The sequence below is a fragment of the Leucoraja erinacea genome, chromosome 23 (genome assembly GCF_028641065.1).
Source record: "Leucoraja erinacea ecotype New England chromosome 23, Leri_hhj_1, whole genome shotgun sequence".
NCBI classification, from domain to species: Eukaryota; Metazoa; Chordata; class Chondrichthyes; order Rajiformes; family Rajidae; genus Leucoraja; species Leucoraja erinaceus.
The window spans coordinates 19,383,035-19,409,183 of NC_073399.1; the positions used below are offsets into that span (position 1 = coordinate 19,383,035).

A 26,149-nucleotide genomic window follows, 5' to 3' on the forward strand; every position below is an offset into this window, starting at 1 on the left:
ACTTGTACAGGGAGTCATTTCCCTGCAGTGCCTGCAGGACGTTCCGTGCTGACCACAGTACAGCAACCCCGAGAGTATCTCACACCTGATGACCAATTTTTTTCCCGTTACAGAGAGGGAGCGCTGCTTCCACAGCTCCAGTTTCTTCCCTACCTTGGCTATCCGCTCCAGCCAGTTCTTGTCACACACCCCCCCCACACAAACCAGATCCCCAGCACCCACAAGAAGTCAGGCTTGATGGTGAAGTAGATGGAAGATCGGTTGGTCCAGTTGCCAAAGAGCATGTCCTCGCTCTTCCTGCGGTTCATCCTGGCTCCCGTGGCCGACTCAAACTGGTCGCAGGCGCTAATCAATCTGCGGACCGACCCTGGATCCGAGCAGAATATGGTGACATCATCCATGTACAAGGAGGTTTTGACCTGAGTGCCCCCACTGCCTGGCAATGTCACTCCTCTTATGCTCGCGTCCTTCCTGATAGACTCGGCAAAAGGTACAATACAGCAGATGAACAAGACAGGGGAGAGAGGGTAACCCTGCCTAACTCCAGACCTGACGGGGAAGCTGTTGGATTCCCACCCATTGTTTGGACTGCACTACAGATATCAGTGTAGAGCAGTTGGATCTATTTTCTGATTCCCTCCCCAAAGCCCATTTTGGAGAGCACGTCCCTCATGTACGTGTGCGATATCCTGTCAAAGGCCTTCTCCTGGTCCAAGCTGACTAGGCAGGCATCCACCCGGCTGTTCTGCACATAGGCTATGGTATCTCTCAGCAGCGCCAGGCTGTCTGAGATTTTCCTGCCAGGTACAGCACAGGTTTGGTCCGGGTGGATCACCTGTCCCAGAGCAGATTTGTCTGCTCTGTCTTCCTCAGTCTGAAGAAGGGTTTCGTCCCGAAACGTTGCCTATTTCCTTCGCTCCATAGATGCTGCTGCACCCGCTGAGTTTCTCCAGCTTTTTTGTGTAACCTTCGATTCTCCAGCATCTGCAGTTCCTTCTTAAACCCAGAGCAGATTTGACCCGGTTGACGATGGCCTTAGACAGGATCTTGTAATGAACATTCAAAAATGTGATGGGTCTCCAATTCCTTATCTCCCCCTTCTGCTTGTAGATTAGGGTGATGCCGCCCTTCCTCACAGAGTCTAATATGCTGCCGACAGGAAGCATGTCAATGTACACTTCCAGCAGGTCCGGGCCCACCCAGTTCCACAGAGCCGAATACAACTCGGCCGGTAAGCCGACGCTTCTGGGAGTGTTACCCGAGTCAAAGGAACAGATGGAGCCAGTCAGCTCCTCTAGGGTCAATGGTTGGTCCAGACTTTCCGCTTGCTGTCACCCAAGACCTCCGTGATAGAGGGCAGGAAGTTCTAGGATGCGGTGCTGTCTGTGGCCTTTCTGTCGTACAAATCAGTATGCAAGGATTTGCAGATCCTCAGCATGTCCGCCTGCAAGGATGTTACCGAGCCGCCCTCCTCCTTAAGCCTGTTCATCACAGAGCTCCCCCTGTGAACCTTATGGAAGAAGAAGCGTGAGTACGTCTCATCCTGCTTCTTGCTTCTTACCCAAAAGCTATGCCTTCCAGTTTTAGACACAGGGAGAATTTCCCAACTATACAGTTGCCCCTTGTAATTTTGTACACCTCAATCAGGGTCTCCATCCCCTCTCAGTTTTTTCCACTCCAAGGAAAACAAACCCAGCCTATCGGGCTCCAAGGAAAACAAACCCAGCCTCCTCATAACTAAAATGTTCCATCCCAAGCAACTTCCTGATGAATTCCTCTGCATCCTCTCCAGTGCAATCAGATGCTTCCTCTTCTGTGGCGACCAGAACTGCACACAATACCATGACCTAACCAGTTTTATAAAGTTGCACCCCATAACTTTGCTCCTGTTATATTATATTACTTATCATGGATTACTTATCTCTCTGTCCCGACCGTCCCCCACCCAAGTCGCACCAGCTTCTCGTTTTCACCCAACAAACAGCTAACCCTGTTTCCTTTATCATTGTTACTTTTTTTGCATATCTTTTATTCATTATTCTTTATCTCTCCACATAATCGTCTATATCCCTCGTTTCCCTTTCCCAGTGAGTTACTCCAGTTTTTTGTGTCTATCTGCATGCTTTCCTAGTTGCTCCTCTGCCAATTTGTTTGGTCACAGGCAGGGATTCCCAAGGTGAATAAAAGTCTCCCTTTTTTTACCGCAGAGCTTAAATTATCATACCCCTCGTCGAAATATCGTTATTGTTTACAATCCAACGACTCACAATATACATTGTAAACTTCCTTCCCCGGGATGTATATCTACTCATTCATTAACGTTCCCCTTCCTTTTTGTAAATAGAAACATAGAAACCAGAAAATAGGTGCAGAAGTAGGCCATTCGGCCCTGCACCGCCATTCAATATGATCATGGCTGATCATCCAACTCAGTATCCTGTATCTGCCTTCTCTCCATACCCCCTGATCCTTTTATAGCTACAAGGGCCACATCTAACTCCCTCTTAAATATAACCAATGAACTGGCCTCAACTACCTTCTGTGGCAGAGAATTCCAAAGATTCCAAATAATCATAAATTAATCACCGTTTGCTTTTTGTGTAATCTGCTCAAATTCGGGGTTTTTTATTTTTAAATTACCAATCTTCAATCAGTCTCCGTCAATTTTGTTCATTTAAAGTACATCTGAAATATCGTAAGAGAAAATACCAGTCCCACCTTGTCCCTCCGCTCTGATGTGGGCGCTGCTACTGGGAGGTCTCGTAAACTAGAGGCGTGGGGTTTATCTTTCAGCCACAAAGGGGTGGAAAGGAATAAAAGGGGCGGACGGCGAGGAAGCGACCATTTTGAGGGCGACGCGGTGCGAGCTGTGTGTGTGTGTGAGGGAAAGAGAGCGAGAGAGAGAGAGAGAGAGAGAAGGGGGGGGGGTGAGTGAGCGAGAATATGGATGATGGAGGGAATGTGGGAGAGAAAGTGCGAGAGTGTGGCCAGGCCGCGTCGCCCTCCCCCTACACTGATCTTATTTGATCGGCCGGTGAGCCCGGGCCCCAGGCCGAAGTGATGAGAAGTCCGCGCGCGAGCCGCTGGCTGTGAGCGATGCGGCGGCGAAGCCCCGGGACCAGCGGAAGTGATGAACCGATCAGATAGACGAGGCTCTGGCTCTTGCCCGGCCGCTGAGTTAAGAGGCGATTCTGATCCGCAAATTCCCGGTGGTCTTGAGGCGGAGGGTGGGTGGTGGTGGTGGTTAAAGGAATAAAACTACACGCCGCACGCTTCAGCCTTCCCCGCAAAGTGCCCATCCTTATGCGGGGGACTCAAGAGGCTGAAGCTGTTGGGAGCTGATTGTGGCTCCGCTGTTCAGGGTAATCTCCGCTTACTTCCTCCACTCGAGCAATATATTTGTCGAGCAATTTATTTTTCAAACGTGTTTTAGGTTAGTCACAGAAGAAGAATATTTTTAAATGTTCCAATGATGTAAGTGTATTGTGTTTGAGACCTCTCGTGGACTTGCTTTATTTCTATCTAGTGCCTTAATTCTCCATTACATTCTATCCTCCATCTTTGCTCTCTTGCATTTTTCCAACGGAATGAGTAACAATAGGGCTTCACAATGAAATGAACAATGTCTGATATCTCCAGTTGTGTCAATACTTGACAGTTTTAATGAAAAATGAATAATTGATAATAACTAGTTCTCTTCACACCTGGGCTGTTTCAACATTTTTTAATTTCAAAATTCCAGCCTCTAGTGTTTTGTGTATCTTGGAGATCCTGCAATTTTTCCCCCTCCCAATCTTCATCTATTTCTGCTGCAGGCAAGGAAACGAATTAACACTAATCTCTCGGATGGCACCACCATCACATATTTTATCTTATGATATGCATGCCGTTTGCTGATGTGTGAATATACGAGATAATAAAAAAGCAATTTTCACATGTTGTAAAAAAAATTGGTTCGCTGATGGAATAAAAACCTCCTCTAATTAGCCGGGTCTGTGTGACTCCAGACCTGCAACAGCATAATTCACTGAAACCATGATGTGGCTCAGCAAACCACTCAGTTCAGAGATGGTCAGCAACAAACGTGGGTTTCATCAGTGATGCCTACTGTCCATGAATGGATACATTTTTTAGATAAATCCTTTTGTCAATTGTGAGATCTTGCAAAGACAAGTGACAGGGTGGCAGAGCAGCAGAGTTGCTGCCTTACAGCTCCAGAGACTGGCGTTCAATCGCACTATGGGTCTGTACTGAGTTTGTACATTCTCCCAGTGATTTGATTTTCTCAGGTTTCATCCCCACTCCAAAGATGTACAGATTTGTAGGTTAATTGGCTTTTGTAAAATTGTAAATTGTCCTTGGTTTGTAGGATAGTGTTAGTGTATGGGGTGATCGCTGGTCGGCGTGAGCTCTGGGCCGAAGGCCCTGTTTCTGCGCTGTATCTCTAAAGACTAAAGTATATATGCCATAAAACATATTGAGATATATCGTGCAGTACATTTGAAAGACGTATTCTACGGAATGCCCTGTGAAATCCATACTATGTAATCCATCTGCACCACACCAAATAATTGGTCTAGACAAGTTATCAATATGTCACACTTTAACAAATGTGTTGACTATGTGATTAATCCATGCTGGTTAGTTATACTTCAAACTAGACCAAGTGCAGACCCGTTGGGTCTGCATATTGTGTCTTATGATAAAATATCAACTAACCGGCATGCAATGTCACACACACTAACTATCCCCCCTCCCCCCACGTGCACTCACACTAATTACCCCCTTGATATTATATTAATATTATTAATTTGCTCCTTTTACCCCATAACCACCCTATCTACTGACGCATAGCCCCCAACTTGCAGTCACATCTAGAGAGGGGGGAGGGGTGGGGGTGGGAGAGAGAGAGAGAGAGGGGGAGAGAGGGAGAGAGGGAGAGAGAGGGAGAGAGAGGGAGAGAGGGAGAGAGGGGGAGAGGGGGGGGGGGGGGGAGAGAGAGAGGGGGGGGGGGGGAGACCCAAACAACCATTTGCAGGCTACACAAAAAAGCTGGAGAAACTCAGCGGGTGCAGCAGCATCTATGGAGCAAAGGAAATAGGCAACGTTTCGGGCCGAAACCCTTCTTCAGACTGATCGGGGGCGGGGACAAGAAAGGAAAAAGGAGGAGGAGCCCGAAGGCTGGGGGATGGGAGGAGACAGCAGGGGGACTGAGGAAGGGGAGGAGACAGCAAGGACTAACAAAATTGGGAGAATTCGATGTTCATGCCCCCAGGATGCAGACTCCCCAAACGGAATATGAGGTGCTGTTCCTCCAATTTCCGGTGCTGCTCGCTGTGGCCATGGAGGAGACCCAGGACAGAGAGGTCGGAGACGGAGTGGGAGGGGGGGAGTTGAAGTGCTGAGCCACCGGGAGGTCAGCTTGGTTATTGCGGACCGAGCGGAGGTGTTCGGCGAAACGATCGCCAAACCTCCGCTTGGTCTCACCGATATAGATCTGCTGACATCTAGAGCAGCGGACGCAATAGATGAGATTGGAGGAGATGCAGGTAAACCTCTGTCGCACCTGGAACGATTGCTTGGGTCCTTGAATGGAGTCGAGGGGGGAGGTAAAGGGACAAGTTTTGCATCTCTTGCGGTTGCAAGGGAAAGTGCCCGGGGAGGGGGTGGTACGAGAGGGAAGGGAAGAATTGACAAGGGAGTTATGGAGGGAGCGGTCTTTGCGGAAGGCAGATATGGGGGGAGATGGGAAGATGTGGCGAGTGGTGGGGTCACGTTGGAGGTGGCGAAACTGACAGAGGATTACTTTTTGTATGTGACGGCTGGTGGGGTGAAAGGTGAGGACTAGGGGGACTCGGCCCTTGTTGCGAGTGAGGACTCCATTCAAGGACCCAAGCAATCGTTCCAGGTGCGACAGAGGTTTACCTGCATCTCCTCCAATCTCATCTATTGCGTCCGCTGCTCTAGATGTCAGCAGATCTATATCGGTGAGACCAAGCGGAGGTTGGGCGATCGTTTCGCCGAACACCTCCGCTTGGTCCGCAATAACCAAGCTGACCTCCCGGTGGCTCAGCACTTCAACTCTCCCTCCCACTCTGTCTCCGACCTCTCTGTCCTGGGTCTCCTCCATGGCCACAGCGAGCAGCACCGGAAATTGGAGGAACAGCACCTCATATTCCGTTTGGGGAGTCTGCATCCTGGGGGGCATGAACATCGAATTCTCCCAATGTTGTTAGTCCTTGCTGTCTCCTCCCCTTCCTCAGTCCCCCTGCTGTCTCCTCCCATCCCCCAGCATTTGGGCTCCTCCTCCTTTTTCCTTTCTTGTCCCCGCCCCCGATCAGTCTGAAGAAGGGTTTCGGCCCAAAACGTTGCCTATTTCCTTTGCTCCATAGATGCTGCTGCACCCGCTGAGTTTCTCCAGCTTTTTTGTGTAACCTTCGATTCTCCAGCATCTGCAGTTCCTTCTTAAAAACCATTTGCAGGCAGTGCTTTTTTCCTTCAAACTAACCATAACCATATTTTCATTTTCAAACCAAATTAAGGGTACTTACAGCTGTGTAGACATTTGTTCAGTCATTCGGAGCTCAGACCTCCATGTTGTAGAGACTGATTGGGGCACACCATTTCCTGGTTTTATAGTCCCTCCCCCATCCCACCAGTAGGAGCAGCAGAGAGAATGGAGAATTTTGTAAAAACATTAATATCTCTGTCATATTTCATCGACCGGAAGAATCCTTGGCACACATGCGGCGGAGGGGGGTTCTGAGCGAGGTGGCCAAAAATGACGGACGTAGGTGGCGGCGTCCTCTCGGAAATCGCAGTACAGATCGCCAAAAGCGAACAGAGTTTTAGTAATATAGATAATGGATTTAAAGTGCAGCTGCGCATGGCATTGGGTGAACAGGTTTCTTTGATCTGAACTTGCCAGTCTTCTAAGAGAGGCTATTTGGAACACCCTTCAGTCCCAAGGACATAATTTACATATATGAGGATTAGAAAATTGCAGCCAGGGACTCTGCCCATTCCATCATTTTAAGTACAGTCTACAGCAACCAGTATGTGACCCACATCAAGTTCAAGTCATGTTTTAGACCCAAGTAATTTTCTACACTCAACTATTCATTGAAGCACATTGTTCTCTTAGATTTTCAAACCAGTGACCAGGATACTTCTGGAGGGGAGCAGAGAAAGAAAACATCCACGGTAAAATTAGTCCGGCCAAAACAATTATAAATTATGTTTCATTGGTTATAGTAAATTGAGGAGGGGGGTTGGTGGTGCATTGTGATTGAAGGAAAATGAGAGAGCAGGCAGAAATGTCAACTCTTGCATGCAGGTTCAATAGACAATAGGTGCGGGAGTAGGCCTTTCGGCCCTTCGAGCCAGCACCGCCATTCAATGTAATCATGGCTGATCATCAGTACCCCGTTCCTGCCTTCTCCCCATATCCCCTGACTCTGCTAGCTTTAAGAGAGCCTATCTTCACTAGACTATTTCTGTACAACTGATAATTTAGGGTGAGTATGGTTATTACTGGACTGTAAGAAAATAATTTCTTGTGTACCTCGCACATGTGACAATAAAGCACCATTGAAAAGGGAATTTCAGGAAAATTAGTGCAAAATTAATATCCCCTTCAGTTCCTAAAGAAGCAGTGGCATTGGTCCACTTCCCAAAGTCAGACAACAGATTCTGGACAACTTCAAAGTCAGAATGGGAAGAGATGCAATACTGGCAAAGCATGATTGAGAAGGAGGGTATTGGGAAGGTCATCTCCAAAGGGATTCTTCTGCTAAATTACTTGGAGCACAGACATAATTTCTTTACAGGCATCAACACTTTGTTTCTATAGAGGGATAAGAACAAGTCCTTAACTCAACACCTTCAGTTACATTGATGGAGCAAGGACCCAAAAGATATCTGCGTCACCTGTATGACGATAGATGCCAATAAATTATTAAACACCACCTAATTGCTCTCGTATCTATGTCAAACTGATCTTGAAATACCATCCAAATGTACTGCGGCACCATTCCCCAACTCTTCACTACGTTTTGCAACTGCTTCAGGGCTGCCACTTGCCCTCGCGCAGAACTCATTGATTTCATTAACTTTACCACTAACTTCCAGCCTGCTTTCAAATTCACTTAGATTGTTTCTGATACCTCCCTCCCCTTTCTCACCCTCCCTGTCTCCATCACAGGAGTCAGACTTTATACTAACTAGAAATCCCACTGATTCAATTATCTTGACTACACCTTCCATCCTGCCCCTTGCAAGGATGCCATCCCTTATTCTATTTTTTTTCTGTCTTTGCCGCATCTGCTCCCGAAGTGACTCTAGGACATTCAAGATATCCTCTTCAGTAAAACAAGCTGTTGGGGATGGAGCCCTCACCAGTATCCTCTGTGGCCCGCTATCCTGCGTTCAGTCCCCCTCTCCCCAGAGTCCTCACCTTTTACCCCACTAGTTCTGCATCCAACACTGATTCCTGGGATGTCAGGACTTTCATATGAAGAAAGACTGGATAGACTCGGCTTGTACTCGCTAGAATTTAGAAGATTGAGGTGGGATCTTATAGAAACTTACAACATTCTTAAGGGGTTGGACAGGCTAGATGCAGGAAGATTGTTCCCGATGTTGGGGAAGTCCAGAACAAGGGATCACAGTTTAAGGATAAGGGGGAAATCTTTTAGGACTGAGATGAGAAAAACATTTTTCACACAGAGTGGTGAATCTCTGGAATTCTCTGCCACAGAAGGTAATTGAGGCCAGTTCATTGGCTATAAGAGGGAGTTAGATGTGGCCCTTGTGGCTAAAGGTATCAGGGTATGGAGAGAAGGCAGGTACAGGATACTGAGTTGGATGATCTGCCATGATCATATTGAATGGTGGTGCAGGCTCGAATGGCCTACTCCTGCATCTATTTTCTATGTTTCTAACACGTTATTCTCCATCATTTATCCACTCGAGCAAACCCACCAGCAGTCACATATTTGCGTCCTCATCCATTCCGTAGAGACCACTCCATAATTCCTTGGTTCATTCATCCCTTCCCAATCAACCCACCAACTTTACTTTACCCAACAACTGCAGATGTCTCTACACCACGTTTATCTTTCCATCCAAAAGAGCCCAATCGCACTTCCTGGTGAGACGGATGGTCACACGCACCTCTTCAAATGTCATTTGCATTTGGTGCTCCCAATTTGGCCGCCTTTACATCAGCGAACATTTGCACTCTGTCTCCCAAGCCTGCTGGATCTCCCAGTTGCTAGCATTTTTAACTCCCATTCCTATATTAACTTTTCTCTCCTTGGCCTCGTCCTTTGCCAAAGTGAGGCCACACCAAGTGTTTCATTGTTAAATGTACCAAAATGGAACAATGAAATTATTACTTGTAGCAGCAGCAAAAGAGGATTGTAAACACAGTACACAATAGATAATACAAACAAAATTTAAAAAAAAAACAATATTTTGCAAAAACAACAAAGACCCTAGTGCAAAACGGTTCAGGTAATTTTTGCTGTTCTGAGCAAGCAACAAGGGTGATATTGAAGTAAGGATCTTGGATCAGTTTGGGTATCTTAATATGAACAGCAAGTGAACCTAGCTATAAACCTGCACTGTTTATTGTCACGTGTACCCAGGTACAGTGAAAAGGTGTTTTTAATGCTAATCAGTCAGTGGAAAGACTATACATCATTACAATCAAGCCATCCACAGTGCACAGATCAAGGGAATAACATTTAGTGCAAGATAATGTCCAGTAAAGTCTGATTAAGCACAATCTCGGTGTACTCCAACGAGGTAGATGGTTGGTCAGGATCACTCTAGTTGGTAATAGGATGGTTCAGTTGCCTGATAAATGCTGGGAAGCAAACTTGATTAAGAACACCTCATATTCCGGTAATCTTGGGTAATCTACAAATCTGAATTCTCCAACTAAAAGTAATATCCTGCCTACTTTCTCTTTGTTTCCTGTGTCCCTCACTGGTGCACTTCCGTTTTCCCCAACCCTTATTCCTTTCTCCTTCGTACACACACCTCCCATACCCAAGTCCCCCACTTCCCTTTTACTCCTTCTTTCCACTCCCCCATTCCCTTCTCCGCACATCCTTCCTTCCAGCTTTACATTTAATTGTTCCTCTCATCTGACTCCTTTTGCCATGTTTTCACCTCTAGTCACACTCCACCTATCTGTCAATCAATATTTGTCTATACTTGCCAGGCTTTGTGCCACTCGAAAGTCTCTTTTCACGACCCCATCCCACTTCTATCAGCCTGAAAAAGAATCCTGACCCGAAACATCACCCGCCCATTTGTTCCACAGATGTTGCCTAACCCGCTGGGTTCCTCCAGCTTTTTTGTTTTGTTCAAGATTCCAACTTTTGCAATTTCCAAAACCTCAACTATCGGAAAATGGATCAAGAAAATCAGTTTCAATTAAACGCTCCCAGTGATCTATGAAATGAGATCAACATTGTTACTTGTTAACAAATGCAACTCAGACACCAATTAAAAAGTATAACTTAATGATTTATCATTTAAAATGAAGTACAGTATAAAACAATATGTACATTTTCACCCATCATCATCATCCTTTGTAATAAAAAAACACGACATTACATGGTTCACACAATTCTTAAACCAGAGAGACTTGTTAGCAAATGATCCTGTGATCTGATTAGCGTGACTCAAAACGATTACGATTGGTCAATAACTGCTGAGGTTCATCTATTCAGTGAGGAAAGGCAGTGCTTCCAGTCAGTGGCTCATCACTGATATCAGAAGCTTCTCTCGTCCTCTCCAGTTTTCTTACTCTTTCTTGCTCCCCTTTCAGGTGCCCAATGACCTGAACAATGGCATTTATTTGTGGGTCATCTGGTGCTTTGGCCACATAGAGCGAAAAATGTTTGATAGTTTCTGACAGAAGAAATCGTGGATCAACACCAGTTAAATCCTGTGGAGAGTTCCGCAACATCCTCTCACAGACTATTGCGTAGTTTTTATGCCAATTAACAGGATGTTTCTCTGAGGTGACCAACTCCTGATACATCTGAGAAAGCAAAATTTGAGGGTGAGGATTAGAATAAACACAACAATCTAATTTATAATCATTAGTCTGAAGAGCAGAGAATTCTTTGGATGGTAGGTAAACATTAATCTTTAGACAATGGTAGTGGGTGAGAGGTAATAGATCTCACCTGATAGACAAATGTATATAGTTGCAACTTTATTGATTCTGGCTGGGCTGGATTCTCTGCCAACTCAAATAAAAAGAATGGTGTTTTCATTCTGCAAAACCCCAAAATGAATTAGACAAATATTATCTGATAGAAAATCGTAATGTAAACACATTTTTGGCATTGAAAACATCTGACAATTACAGAAATTTATGTTTTTTTGTGTGGCATTTTATATTTACAGTCCTTTGAATGAGGTCTATTACTATTTTACCTCTGTCCTTGGAGTAAAAGCCCAGTTTATGGGACCTCTTTAACTGTGTTCTCTCAATATGTACTGCACTATTTCCAAGGCTAATATTCAAAGGAACCAAAAGTCCATGAAGCCATTAATGTGCTCAAAAGAGAGCATGGCAAAATCTGCAGCAAAGTGTTGCTTTTTATTCTATCCCTTCAGATATAAAGGGTAAATGTCCAATCGCCTTCTTAAATGTGATTGAAGTTCAGGTGCAAATAAAAACTTTGGTGATATACATACACACCCTTGATTCTCTCTTTTTAACTCCCATTGTGGCTGGGTTGGATTATCTGCCAATTTAAATAGAAAGTCATCTTCATTCAGGAAAACCCCAAGATGAATTTCACCAGTAAATAATACAAGCAACTTTACTGATCCAAAATGAATGGTTGGCACCCCATCTGTGAGATCAACTACTCGGGACCTCCTTCAAATTCGAGTACATATCTATTATTTCTAGTTGGATTTCTTCCTGCTGGACTATGCTATTTGAAAAATGCATGCGTATTGTTAAGCAATTGAATTAGTAACAAAATCATCATTCACTTAAACTACTGGTTTAATGTCTCATTTTGGACCCTTTTAGCCACATTGATGATTGCAATGAATATTCTAAAAGCATTCAGATTAGAAATGAGCGTCAGTAAAGGGGTGGGTGGAGAGATAGAAGGCATTGAGAAAGGTAGAAGAAGCTGTGGAGAGAGATGCCCATTACACCATTCGAGATCTATGTGAGAGGTGGTGGATTACCTGGCTTGCCACATCTCTTCGTTTGCCACGGCTTCCCATGAAAATTGATCGTAGCTGCAAGACAGACGCGTCTGATGTCAGATCAGTAATGCACCTCTAACCCAGCCCCCCTTCCACCCATCCTGTTTCTCACTTGGCTATTGCTGAATACCAGCAACCTTAGGTGATGGGAATGGATATCCCATTCCCCCTCCGGGAGAGACCACTGGGATAAGAAAGGTAGCTCCTAGGCTCTGATGTTTATAATATCAACATTAGTGTGGAATTGAGATCAACTTGGATTAATCTGGGGACACAAGGAACTGCAGATGTTGAAACCTTGTGCAAAACACAAAGTGCTGGAACAACTCAGCAGTCCAGGCAGCATTTGTGAAGGAAATGGATAGGTAATATTTTGAGTTGGGACTCTTCCTCAGCTGAAACGTCACCTGTCCATAGATACTGCCTGACCTGCTGAGTTGCTCGAGCACTTTGTGGTAGGGATCAATTGTGAACATGCTATAAAATTGCTCAGCTATTGACACAAGCTAATGCCTTATGCCTCAGGACAAATCTGGTTGAACTGAGATTTTTCTATCAAAAATGCTATCAAATCTGAACATCACCTGATGGGTAGAGAAGAAACAATCAAAATTATAACCCTTAATTTGCGAATTTGACAAAAATTATAGTGCTTTTGTGAAAAAGCTGGAATTGGGACTAAGTGGACTGTGCTTTTAAAGAGGTGACATGATCCAGTGGGGACAATTCTTTTGGTCGCAGGAAAGGGAGACGCCATGACAATTTTAAGCTAATATAACAGTTTTAGCCGTGAGAAGTAAACGGAAAATGCTAGAAAACATTTTAAAACATAATTATGACCTGAGACTAGACAAAAAATAGTAAGAATTTCAGAAAACAAAACACCCCTGTAATTAACGAAAAGATGGGAAACTGCATCAAAAGCAGTATACGAAAAACAGCATTAGTACAAAAAAATAATCAAAAATCTGGAGTTGTGCGAAAAACAAAAATTCTACCATATCCCAGTCTAAATAAAAGCAAATGCTGTAGTCGGAGAAAGAAAGCAAAAAGGGCAGACAGGCAAGCACACAGGCACCTGGTGTTGGCACAGGTGGAGAGATGCAGGGGCCATGGGGCACAGGCATCTCTCCACCTGGCACCAGGGTGCACAGGTGGAGAGATGCAGGTGCCATGGGGCACAGGCTAGGAACTATTCTCTCTCCACAGATGTTGCTGCCTGAACTGTCCCTCATTTACCGCTTTCATCTTAGATCTCCAGCATTCTGCACTTTTTTCTTTGCATTTTGGTTACCATTCATCCTGCTTCCCTCCAACCTCAATTTAGAAAACAAGGGCAGGTGCATTTCAGCCTCAGTCCTCAGACATCATGCTCCAAAGACACTTGTCTCCCAACCATGCAAACCTTTAATATCTACCCTCCTGCCCGATTCAATAACATTGATAAGTCACGAACCCTGATTTATAACCTGACATTAGACACAAAATGCTGGAGTAACTCAGCGGGACAGGCAGAATCTCTGGAGGGAAGGAATGGGTGACGTTTCGGGTCGAGACCCTTCTTCAGACCTCTTATAATCTGGCAACCCAATTCTGGCTATTTGTACAACTCCATCGATCACTTGTCCACTTATGTCCACAACCGGCATGCCAGCAAATCTCCAGTCACAGCTCCCAGTGCCACGATGTCTACCCTCCTGCTTGGGCCTTACGTGAACTAATGACACCTACCTGCCGTATTCCTCTGTCCAGTTGTACAAGTACTTGGTGCGTTGGATCCAGGTTTCAGGGCTGAACTGAGTGGTGGACCGGACCAGCCTTTCACACATTCCCCAAGGCCACAGGGTGTAACTCTGTTTCCAACTGGAGTCTCCTTCATGCAGCCCAATACACACAAAGATCTCCTTACTGAAAGAAACATCAGTGAGTGGCAGTAATCCCAGTCTTCTGAACCTTCACAGCATCTTCATTTCAGAGCAAGAAAGCAATTCCCATCTGGAGCAGAGCCGTGTTGTATGGAGCTCTGCTCCTGCACCTTTCATCTGTGGGCCTCACTCAAATTACGTTTGTACTCCCAGCATGGGGGTGGGGTAGGGTTGCCAACTTTCTCACTCCCAAATAAGGGACAAAAGGTCAAAATAAGGGACAAATTCCCGAAGGAAATTCATTGACCGACTCGGCCATGGCTAGGTGAATGAGTTGGCCCAGGCGCTGGACTGCACACAAAGCCCAGCCGGCGGGCCAGCTGAGGAGTTTTGGCCCGCGCGCAAAGTCCGGCACCCCATCCAACTCATGAAATGATGATTGGCCATGAGAAGGAGGGGTGGTGGTTTCGGCGGTAGGTGAAGGTCCGGAGGTCGGACAACTGGCCGGGCTGCCGACCGATGGGCGGGGTGCTGCTTCTGTACTCCATGTGCTATGTCTGGACGTGTGAGGCAGGGCCAGACGTGGCGCTCTGACCCGACAGTCCACTCAACCCGAGTAGTAGCTGTCAAATACGGAACAAGGGGAGGTCCCGTATGGGACAAACCAATTTAGCCCAAAATACGGGATGTCCCGGCTAATACGGAACAGTTGGCAACCTTAGGGTGGGGATAGTGGAGGGGGAGGGGGGTATTAATGTCTGGGTTCATAGAGCTTATCATTTGCCATCCTAACTGCTTGCTGTGTCTATGTTTATTGTGTGTCTGATGAGGCAACACCGCAGGGTTCCTCTGTACAATATCTGAGTTTCTCACCATTTATAATATATTCTTCTGACTGTTGATGGGTTCACACTGTACTTAATCTAACATTCTCTTAAGCAGTGTATATCCCTTTGCAGACTTTTTATGTGCTCCTCACAGTTCACTTTACAGCAACGAACCTGATCTTAATACTTTGTTTTTTCCTCTAAATCACATACTGGCTTTATCTAGCACCAAACGTTATTCAAGTTATTTCCTTTATTACGTATCTGTACGCTGGGGATGGCTGGTCTGTAATCATGTGTTGGCTTTCCACTGACTGGTTAGCACGCAACAAAGTTTTTTCACTGAACCTCGGTGTACATGACAATAAACTAAACCAAACTAAAGAATGGTTGCTGGTGTGGTACTAAGCACTCTGACCCCCCCCCCCCCATTCATAACCATGTATCCATATTTTGATCTTTACGCACCATCTATCCAGGGTAACAAGTTACCCCAACCCCACGATCCTGAATGAGCGATATTCCAGCTACTCTAATATTCCATATGAAATACATATACTCGACAAATTTCAAACAGACCAAGTGAAGGGCAGAGAGCTTCCTGGAGAAAGAATGGGGGCTCTTTGAGTTGAGCATCCACGGATGAATGACGACACTAAACTGCTCAGGCTCACTGAGTACAGTGTTATTAATCAGTGACTCACTCTCTGTTCTCAATAAATAACTGGTGCAGGTTGAAAGTCACAATCCCAGCTGAACCCTCCATGTCAACAGGCTGCCAGCGATTTCCGGGGAAACGGACAATGGGTATGTGTTTGGCCAATTTTGGCAAATACCAGTTGTAAGTCATCATCTGAAGAGAAATTAATAGCAAGTTATGTTCTTTACTGTCAACAAGCAAATAGAACTACATGAAACTAGAAAAGATCATTTATGCCATTGGGGCTACTTAGTGCAGTGAAGTTAAATGCAATTTTGTTATCAAAGAGCCCTCAGTGTATATCATAAATACATAGCAAGAACAGAAACTAACCCCAAGACCCCTGTCCATTAGAAACTTACCTCCTTTCCCCAGCTCTCATTTTTCAATGTCTCTCATTATTCTTCCATTCTCCAATCTCCCCAATTTCCTTATCTTAGGACTCCTTTCCTTCTAAAAAGGCCCAATCTTCCTCGCACTTCAGTCTGCATGGGTTTGATGCTCTTTTTTCCTCCACCCTTCTACAAGAAACAATTCTCAGCTTAGGGGTTCCCTCTCCAGTGTAGAATTTCACCATCTTCAGATCACCATCCATGTCCCAGTTCACTTCCACTGAATTTTCACCATCAGGACAATAAGTCCCCTTATCCCCCATTCTTATCCTTTCTCCCCCCCACCCCCGCCAACACATCTGGAAACACCCTTCCATATTTAAACCTTTAATCCTATTATCTTTCACCTTTTACATAGAAACCCAGATGCTGGGTAACAAACACAAAAGACACAAAGTGCTGGAGTAATGAAAGGTCCTGACTCCATACTTCACCTTTCCATGTTCTCCAGACATGCTTACTTCAGCACTATGTTTAAAAAAAAAACAAATTTATGAACTATGGGATGCTATTCTATTAATAGCTGATTTTTTTTTTTCTTTAAATTTTACAGAGCAGAATGACAAATTTCTTACTGAACCCCAAATATAATAAGAGATATGAGTAACAGAACCAGGTGAGTTTAAAGTGCGTCAGGGAATCAGGGCGCTTGCGAGAGGTCGGCAAACATCACCTGAGGAATTATAGGTAATGAACTGTACCTTTGAATGCAACGGATAGGGTTGTTTCACTTGTCTCATTCCTTTCTTTAACCTGACCCAATGGTGAACCTTGGAGAGTCTTATGGGGGAGATATTCTAGATGCATTGATGGTATCAGGAATTGGGCAGAGTTTGTAACAGAATGATTCTGCCAGCGTAAACACCAGAGTGTCCTCAGTACTACAAGTGCAGTGCTGTGGCCACAGAGCTCAAAAGGGAAGATCCATTAAGCAGGAAGACGTGTAGAAATGATTTACGAGAATGTTCCCAGGACTTGATGAATGTGTTATAGGGAGATGTTGGGCAGGCTCGCATTTTATTCTTTGGAGCGTCGGGGAATGAGGTATGACATAGAGATGTATGAAATCATGAAGGGCGTAGATAGGGTAAATGCACAGTCATTTCCCCCAGCGTTGTGGAATCAAGAACTAGCGGGCATAGGTTTAGAGTGAGAGGGGAAGGATTTGATTGGAACCTGACGGTCAATTTTTTCACTCAGAGAGTGATACATATATGGAGCAATCTGCCAGTGAAAGTGGTTCTGGTGGGTTTGGGCAGCACGGGCGAGTTGGGACGAAAGCCTGATTGCTCTATGAAGGTAACTACCTCACTACAGTTCACTCAAGGTGGCTCGTTGGTGCAGCTGGTGGAGTTGCTGTCTTACTGCCCCATGGATCCGGGTTTGATCCTGACTTTGTGTGCTGTCGGTGTTTGTGCCATGATTACCTCAGTATTCTCTGGATGCTCCACATCCAGTACATGTGCTGGTAGGGTAAATGCCCATTGTAAATTGCCAACACTATTGTAGACTAATGGCAAGAATCAAAGGGGTTGATGGGCATTCAGAAAAGATAGTAAACTGTAGGCAAGTGGAGGAGGAATGAGACTGGTAAGATTGCTCTTTTGGGAACTACCACGGAATATTAGGCCTGAATGGCCTCATCAGTATGAGATGGGTCATGAGGATTCAATTCATGGTCCTGGATCCATGCCCCTCCCTCCCTTGACTTTTTCTTGTGTCCCGGCAAACCTTGTCCTCTTTACCTCCTGATCCACCAGGCTGAGGTCAGGCCGTTGCTTCTCACAGTAATGGAGGTACCGCAGAGAGTTTCCTGGGAGATCGCCACGGAGCAGGATGATGGAGTCAGGGGGCATGCTGCCCAATAGATTTCTGGCAAATTTGTCCACTACGTCATTGTTACTCTTGTCACAGATCCTGAATAAAATCAGATTGATGGAGAAAAAAAAAAGTTCATCATTTAAAAACATTGAATAGAAAAAATAATTTCTGTACATCTCAAACTATCACAGCAAAGAGGATCAGGGCAGCAGAGTGATATCTAGCAAGTTAAATAAGATACTGCCCTTTCACATGAGAAAGCAGCATAGCAAAAATCTTCTCCAAAAAGAGCCCCCCACAGCCTTGTTTAATAATAATCAGCCCCTTGTGTCTGTGTTAGGTGCTAATGATGAAGGACCCATGATTACCATTTTTGGACTCCACCTGCGGTCTATCTCCTGTGAATTCCACAATGGCATCAACGGGAAGCAACTTCTCAACTCTCACCCCCAGCAGGGTATTCTGAGACCAATCACTGGGATACTGCTGCAGGACTACCTAGGTCCAATCAATCCCTGTGGATGTAGCCCAGACCATCGTGCAAACCAACCTCCCATTCGTAGACTTCATCTGCACCAAACTGCCTCGGCAAGGCCACCGGCATAATTTAGGACCAGTCTCACCTTGGACACTTAATCTTTTCCCCTCTCTCATCAGGCCAGATGTACAGAAGTTTGAAAACGTATACCTCCAGATTCAAGGACAGTTTCTCCCCAGCTGTTATCAGGCAACGGAACTGTGCTCTCACCACTAGAGGGCAGTCCTAACCTTCCACCTACCTCATTGGAGACCTTTGAACTATCTTTAATTGGACCTTATCGGACTTTATCTTGCATTAAATGTTATACCTATATCCTGTATCTGTACACTGTGGATGACTTGTTTGTAATCATGTCTCCTGTCTTGTCTTTGTCCTGTCTTGTCTTTGCACCATTGTCTTTTCTTTGATAGGATAACATGCAACAAAAAGCTTTTCATTGTACCTAAGTACATGTGACAATAATAAACCAAACGAATCCACTAAACTAAACACTGCTTCATACAGCATACAATAAACACCATTCTGGAATGCTGACACTTATGACAAACAAGTCCTTTGGCAATCACCATCTTCAACGCAATGCCAACTTCTCCTTGAGCATTATCAATTTTGAATGTCTAATCTTCCAGCAAGATCCTGAGACTGGGACCCAGCTGAATGAGATACGTCAATATTTTGATTACTGGAATAAATCAGAGACTACATCAACTAATTCCAATCCTGACTCCCCAAAGCCTTTCCACAAGTTACAAGGCTCAATTCAGAAGAGTGATGGAATGCTCTCCACTTGCCTGGATGGAAGCAGTGCCCATAACTCTCAAAGTATTCAACACCATCGCCATCAAAGAAACCTACTTGATTTGCACACCGTCCAGTCTATATATTCTCTCCTCTGTCAGTGTTTATAGGTGTATCAGCTACAAAATGGATTTATGAATCTCTTTCATACTGAACTTCAACTGAACTACTAAATCTAACCTCCGCTAGATAAAAGAACAAGGGCAGTCTGTACTGTAGCTCAAATTCCCCTGTTCCCCATGCTGCACATCATCCTGACTAGGAAGTATATTATTGTTACTTTATCATGGAATCAAAATCCTTCAATGCCATATCCAAACGCAATGAGCAGTCTATTCATCATCAGTACTTAAAGACAGGACACTTTGAAGGTATGAGAAGGGGAATTGGCTAGGACTGGTAAATTATAATTAAAGGGTTGACGGTGGGGATGCAATTGCAAAGATTTAAAGACTGCATAGATGAACTCCAAAAATTGTTCATCCCTCTTTGGCGAAAAATAAAAAGAGCCGCGAGGAGGATGCTACGAGGCTGCAAGATGACTTGGATAGATTGGGTGAGTGGGCAGATACATGGCAGATGCAGTACAATTTGGATAAATGTGAGGTTATCCATTTTAGTGGCAAGAACAGGAAGGCAGATTATTATTTGAATGGTGTCAGATTAGGAAAAGGGGAGGTGCAACGAGACCTGGGTGTGTTGTTATAATATTATCTATTGAATACTGTGTTTACAAACCTGTTGTGCTGCTGCAAATAAGAATTCTATTGTTCCGTTTCCTACATGACAATAAAACCCTCTTGACAATCACCTAGGAACCAATGTGTACACAACCACAACCCAGGTAACGTCATGGGGATAATTTCCATGCTATTTGTTCAGGTGCCAATACTCAAGACAACCCAAATATTAGTTTAGAAATACAGCGCGGAAACCCATCGGGTCCGCGCCAAAAAGCGATCCCCACACATCCTATACACACCAGGGACAATTTTTACATTTACCAAGCCAAGTGACCTACAAACCTGTACGTTTTTGGAGTGTGGGAGGAAACCGAAGACTTCTGAGAAAACCCACGCAGGTCACGGTGAGAACGTACAAACTGCGTACAGATGGCAACCGTAGTCGGGATCGAAAACGAGTCTCCGGCGCTGCAAGCACTGTAAGGCAGCAACTCTATTGTTGCGCCACTGTGCCACCCTTAAAAAGGCTTCTTAAAATTAATGGAATGCTGTTTGTATCTACCCAAGAAGGCAGAGAATCTTACTCTAATATCTCCAACAGAAAATAGCAGCAATGATAATGCGAAAATTCCTCAGCCTTCCCGATATAATTTCCTGAATTCACCAAAGTGGATGTTAACCCCAGAGTCTTTGACTCAGAGAGCAGTGACCATGATTTCACTCAGCCTAGCTGACACACAAGCAACTACTGCACGTTCGTCTGCAAAGCAGTGCTTACCTATAGTTGCATTGGAGTTGGTAAGCAGTGAGGAGGATAGCAGGGAGCCACTCTGCCCAGCGCCACAGTGAATGATTGCCCATTATTCTCTGCAGCACAGAAGAGACTGAAGCTAGACCACAGCCTGCCAGAACACAAACCACCAAATTACTCTGTAACCAGAATCTTTCAACCTGTAGAAAGAAAATGAACACTGTCTTAGTCATACATCTGATTGGGACATCAGGACCCACAGCCCACCACATCCCTGCCAACCATCAAATTCCAAACTACACTTGTTCTAGCTTGTCTCTTGCATCCCACCACCAACTCCTACCCCCATCCCATTCCCTGCCATCCAGCTACAGCAGGGCCATTTTACAGGGGCAACCCACATCTTTGGAATATGATGGGAAACCCATGCAGTCACAGGGAGAGAAGGTGCAACTTCCACATGGACAGCACCAGAGGTCAGGTGCTTCACCATCTCTGGTGCTGTGAGGCAACACAACTCAGCACCATGCCACAAGGCTGCCGCAAACTATGCTTCGGAATGTGCTAGAATATTTGAAGCAATTCATCTGGGTGTTATATGGAACATTAACAGTCACAGACAGCTGTGCTTTTGATAATAAAGGATTAATAAGAGGTTAAGAGTGAAAATACCAGCTGTGGAAAGTTAGCAGATGGGTATCACATATTCACAAACGGCCTAAAGCCAACTATATTTGGTCTGTTTGGACCCCCCTGATCTGGAGAGAAGGTGATACTTTATCTGTGTGTGAATGACATAAGAAAGAAAATAAAAGTAAGTGTAGTCTCAGAAACTGAGACGGGAGAGACACGAGTCTTGCACCTCATTTTTAGCTTTTGTTTTTTTCCACCTTTCCTTCTCTATAATTTCAAATATGTCCTAGAGTCACAAAGATTTACACCGCAGAATCCGATCCTTTGTTCCACTGAGTCCACACTGATCGCCAAACATTGATCAAACACTGATCCTACATTAATCTCATTCCTTTCTCCCTATATTCTCATCAACTGTTCCCAGATTCCACACTCATCTACATGTCACGGGTGTTTACAGTGGCCAATGAACGTACCAATCTACATATTTTTGCACAAAGGGTGGTGGGTATATGTAACGAGCTGCGAGAGGAAGTAGTTGAGGCAGGGTCTATTGCAACGTTTTACAGACAGGTACATGGATAGGGCAGGTTTGAAGGGATATTGGCCAAACGCAGGCAGGTGGGACTCGTGTAGCTGGGACATGTTGGCCAGTGTGGGCAAGTTGGGCTGAAGCGCCATACCACTTCCATTTACCATCAGGAACGCCTCTGATTCTCTTGAACAGAGACCTATTCCGTGCAGAATGTGTGTTAGAGTACAATGTTATAGTTACAGAGAAAATGCAGATGAAAGCAATGAGAGGTTGTAGGTTTACACTATTTTTCAGTAGCCTTGACTTTCCCTTTCTCTGTTCTACAACCTCATTATAGTCTTTGCAGTCTCTCCCACTGACTGACCTCCTGACCTCACTGGTGTAATGTGTCATTCAGTAGCTAACTCAATCTCTGAAATGTAACTAACAATATATATGAACAATATAGTTCAATATCCTTCTCCCCACAGCACATAGGAATTTAATAGGAATAAAGAATGCTGAAAAAGACAGAGTGCTCGAGTGGGGCAGGCAACATCTGAAGAACAGAGATAAATGACATGTTATGTCAATACCCTACTTCAGACTGATCAAGAATGCTGAGCCTATTACCTGATGCCCAAGCTACATCTATGGGTGTTTCTATAGTACTCGAGGGTGAGAGCATCGTGAAGTGCATTCTGTTTTAGTCACCAAGATACAAGATAATCCAAATCCTAAGTGTGATAACTGACCTTCTGTCTCAGCCTGAACTATGAGACCTCCTCAACATACTGAAGTTATCCCTGATGCAAGCCAAGAATGAAAGAAAGGGAAACAGATTCAAAGCAGCAAACGATATGTTCAAGAGTGATGATAGTCAGGAGTGTTTAATTGTCACATGCACTGGGGAACGGAATAAGAACGAGGAAACAATATCTTGGACCAGGTCTACTGCAACATTGCCAAGGGCTACAAAGCGTCCCCCTGCCCCCATCTTGGCCGATCCGATCACATCAGTCTGTACTTAACACCTGCATACAGACCCCTCATTGCAAGATCAAAGCCAACAGTTCGCACCATCATGGCCTGGCCAGAAGGAGCCATGGGCAGGCTACAGAATTGCTTTGAGTACACTGATTGGGACATCTTTAAACAGGCTGCTACTCACAACAACCACACAGACCTCAACACCTACACCTCATCAGTATTGGATTACATCACCTTCTGTATGAACAGTGTCACCACACAGAGGACAATACTGACACTCCCCAACCATAAGCCATGGATGAATGGCACTGTAACTGGTCTGCTGAAGGCCCGGGATGCAGCTTTCATAGAAACATAGAAATTAGGTGCAGGAGTAGGCCATTCGGCCCTTCGAGCCTGCACCGCCATTCAATATGATCATGGCTGATCATCCAACTCAGTATCCCGTACCTGCCTTCTCTCCATACTCTCTGACCCCTTAGCCACAAGGGCCACATCTAACTCCCTCTTAAATATAGCCAATGAACTGGCCCCGACTACCCTCTGCGGCAGAGAGTTCCAGAGATTCACCACTCTCCGTGTGAAATCCACTCAGGTGATGCAGAGGCCTACAGAACAGCAAGGTCCAGTTTGAGGAAGGGCATCAGGGAAGCAAAGCACCGCTACACGAAGCGTATCGAGGAGCATTTTAACAACTCAGACTCTCGACGCATGTGGCAGGGCATTAGAACCATCACCGGCTACAACAGCTCCACACACGCACAAAGCTCATCCCTCCCTGACGACCTGAACTGTTTTTTTGCCAGGTTTGATTGCGCCGACAGCAGTGACAACATACGGGCACAGCAGGGACCCTCCCTCACCATCGGTGCCGACTCTGAGTCCCCACGACGTGGGACGGACCCGGCACAGCAGGGACCCTCACCACCGGTGCTGACTCTGAGCCCCCACGACAGGGACCCTCACCACCGGTGCTGACTGAGCCCCCACGACGTGAGACGGACCCTGCAGCACATCAACCCCAACAAGGCCACCGGACCTGACGGAGTACCAGGGCGGGTTCTGAAGCACTGCGCAGGGGAGCTGACTGCGGTGCTCACGGACCTGTTTAACACCTCCCTGCTGCAGGCCTCCGTCCCAACATGCCTCAAGACAGCCACAATCATCCCTGTGCCAAAACAATCAGCCATCAGGTCCCTCAACGACTATCGGCCAGTGGCGCTGACACCGGTGGTGATGAAGTGCTTCGAACGTCTGGTACTGGGACACTTGAAGAACAGCATCCCCCCCTCCTTAGACCACCACCAATTTGCCTATAGGGCAAACAGGTCGACGGAGGACGCAATGTCACTGGCCCTCCACTTCACCCTGACACACCTTGACCAGCGGGACAGTTATGTGCGGATGCTATTCATAGATTATAGCTCCGCCTTTAACACCATCCCCCCCCCCCATAAACTAGTCACCAAGCTGGACCACCTGGGCCTCAACACACACCTGAGCAGCTGGGTCCTGGACTTTCTCACCGGCCGACCACAGACTGCGCATGGGGAGGCAGGTCTCCCCTGAACATCAGTGCACCACAGGACTGTGTGTTGAGCCCCTTCCTCTTCCCCCTCTACACTCTCGACTGCAAACCCACCCACGAGGCCAACACCATATTAAAGTTTGCAGATGACACCATCGTGGTAGGCAGGATCACGCGTAACAACGAGGCCGCCTAAAGGACAGAGGTAGAGAACCTGGTGAGCTAGAGCCATGAGAACAACCTGATCCTCAACGCAGCAAAAACAAAGGAGATGATCCTGGATTTCAGGAGGAAACCGAAGACCTTCGTCCATCAGCCCATCACCATTAACGGCGAGACAGTGTGCAGAACATCAGGTACCTCTGGGTCAACATCAGCCACGACCTGACCTGGACCGTCAACATCACGGCGACGGCCAAGAAAGGACTTCAAAGGCTTCACTTCCTGAGGTGCTTGAAGAGGGCACGTCTCCCACAACAGCTGCTGGTGAGCTTCTACAGGTCAGCCATCGAGTCAGTTCTCACATACTGCATCACAGTATGGTACTCTGGCTGCACCGCAGAGAACAGGAAAGCTCTCCAACGCGTCATTAAGACTGCTGAGAGGATCACTGGCACCCAGCTCCCCAGACTGGAGGACATCTACCGGACCCACTGCATCCGGAGGGTCAAGGGCATCATTAGAGACAGCACACACCCTGGACACTGCCTCTTCACCCCCCTGCCCTCAGGAAGACGATACAGGACACTGAGCGCCCGCACAACAAGACTAAAAAACAGCTTCTACCATAGAGCTGTGACACTACTGAACTCTATCCCCCTCCCACACTGATTCCCCCCCTCTCTCTCACACACCCGCCCATACTCCTATATGTTTATAGTCTAATTTTTTAATAGTTCTTTTTAAAACGTATTTTTATACTCATATTCCTGTGCAGCTGGAGGACTGCTCCAACAAAATTTCGTTGTCTTGTACAATGACAATAAAGATTATTATTATTATTATTATTAATTAAATTCTTACTGCAGCTTTACAGTCACATTAATGCAACAACACAACACGTAAACAAACAATAACAAAAGAAATATAAAAAAAACATCAGTAATGCTTGGTGACAATACCATAAATGGCTTATGGTTTAATGATTTAGGTGTCATTCCTAACTGTCACTGTATGTCATGTTGTCACTTGTGGGCAGAGCAGCAAGGCAAATTCCTTGTATGTGAATACTTGGCCAATAAACCTATTCAATCATTCATTCATAATAGTGCAAGTAGTACAGGTTGATCTCAGGAAATCATTCACAGCGAGTATTAAATATAAAAACTAAGCAGCAGCTGGATGTGCAGTGGGATGATCACAAGGACCTGTGGAGAGTGCTGATCTTTCTAATTACTGTGCTTTTGCACAGCTGACAGCAGCAAGTCTTCATCCAAGTTTCAAGTGAAACACATGACTCTTGATTGAGCAACCTGCTCTATGGCAATGTTATGCAGCACAAGCATGTCCAGATCATTAGATTGGTCACCAAGTCCATTCTGGACCTATATTCAAGATTACACGAAAGGGTAAATATGCAACTGGCTTCTTACAATTGAGGATGTGGTCATTTGGCCCATCAGGTCCATTTGGACACCCAGCACAGCAATCCCAACAATCCCATTCCCCCGCTTTTCCCTCTGCATCTCTCACCAACTTGTCCCAGATTCATTTCTAGCACTTTACCTCTATGAGGGGTAATCTACTAAAACCAATTAACCTCCCAGAATGGGAAGAAACCGGAGATCCATGGAGTCACAAGGAGAACTGTAAACCCCACAGACAGAACCAGAGGTCAGGAAGGTGGAACAC

The 26,149-nt window shown here is 45.5% G+C and overlaps 1 protein-coding gene and 1 non-coding gene across 2 annotated transcripts in view; one reads left to right on the forward strand and one right to left on the reverse strand.

The window, feature by feature from the left end:
- The first annotated feature begins 2,895 nt into the window (after window positions 1-2,895).
- LOC129708513 (small Cajal body-specific RNA 2) lies at window positions 2,896-3,200 on the forward strand. The gene has a single exon (XR_008725365.1). It is a non-coding gene; the product is annotated as a small Cajal body-specific RNA 2 (non-coding RNA).
- A 7,318-nt stretch (window positions 3,201-10,518) lies between these two features.
- Window positions 10,519-26,149, reverse strand: part of tmem260 (transmembrane protein 260) — a 33,348-nt gene continuing 17,717 nt past the window's right edge. Inside the window, exons 10-16 of the mRNA XM_055654020.1 lie at window positions 20,661-20,833; window positions 17,785-17,956; window positions 15,652-15,800; window positions 13,987-14,163; window positions 12,235-12,288; window positions 11,208-11,298; window positions 10,519-11,059 (exon numbers count right to left, since the gene is read on the reverse strand). Of these exons, the coding sequence (XP_055509995.1) occupies window positions 10,742-11,059; window positions 11,208-11,298; window positions 12,235-12,288; window positions 13,987-14,163; window positions 15,652-15,800; window positions 17,785-17,956; window positions 20,661-20,833 (1,134 nt within the window). The 3' untranslated portion in view covers window positions 10,519-10,741. The remainder of the gene's footprint in view (window positions 11,060-11,207; window positions 11,299-12,234; window positions 12,289-13,986; window positions 14,164-15,651; window positions 15,801-17,784; window positions 17,957-20,660; window positions 20,834-26,149) is intronic.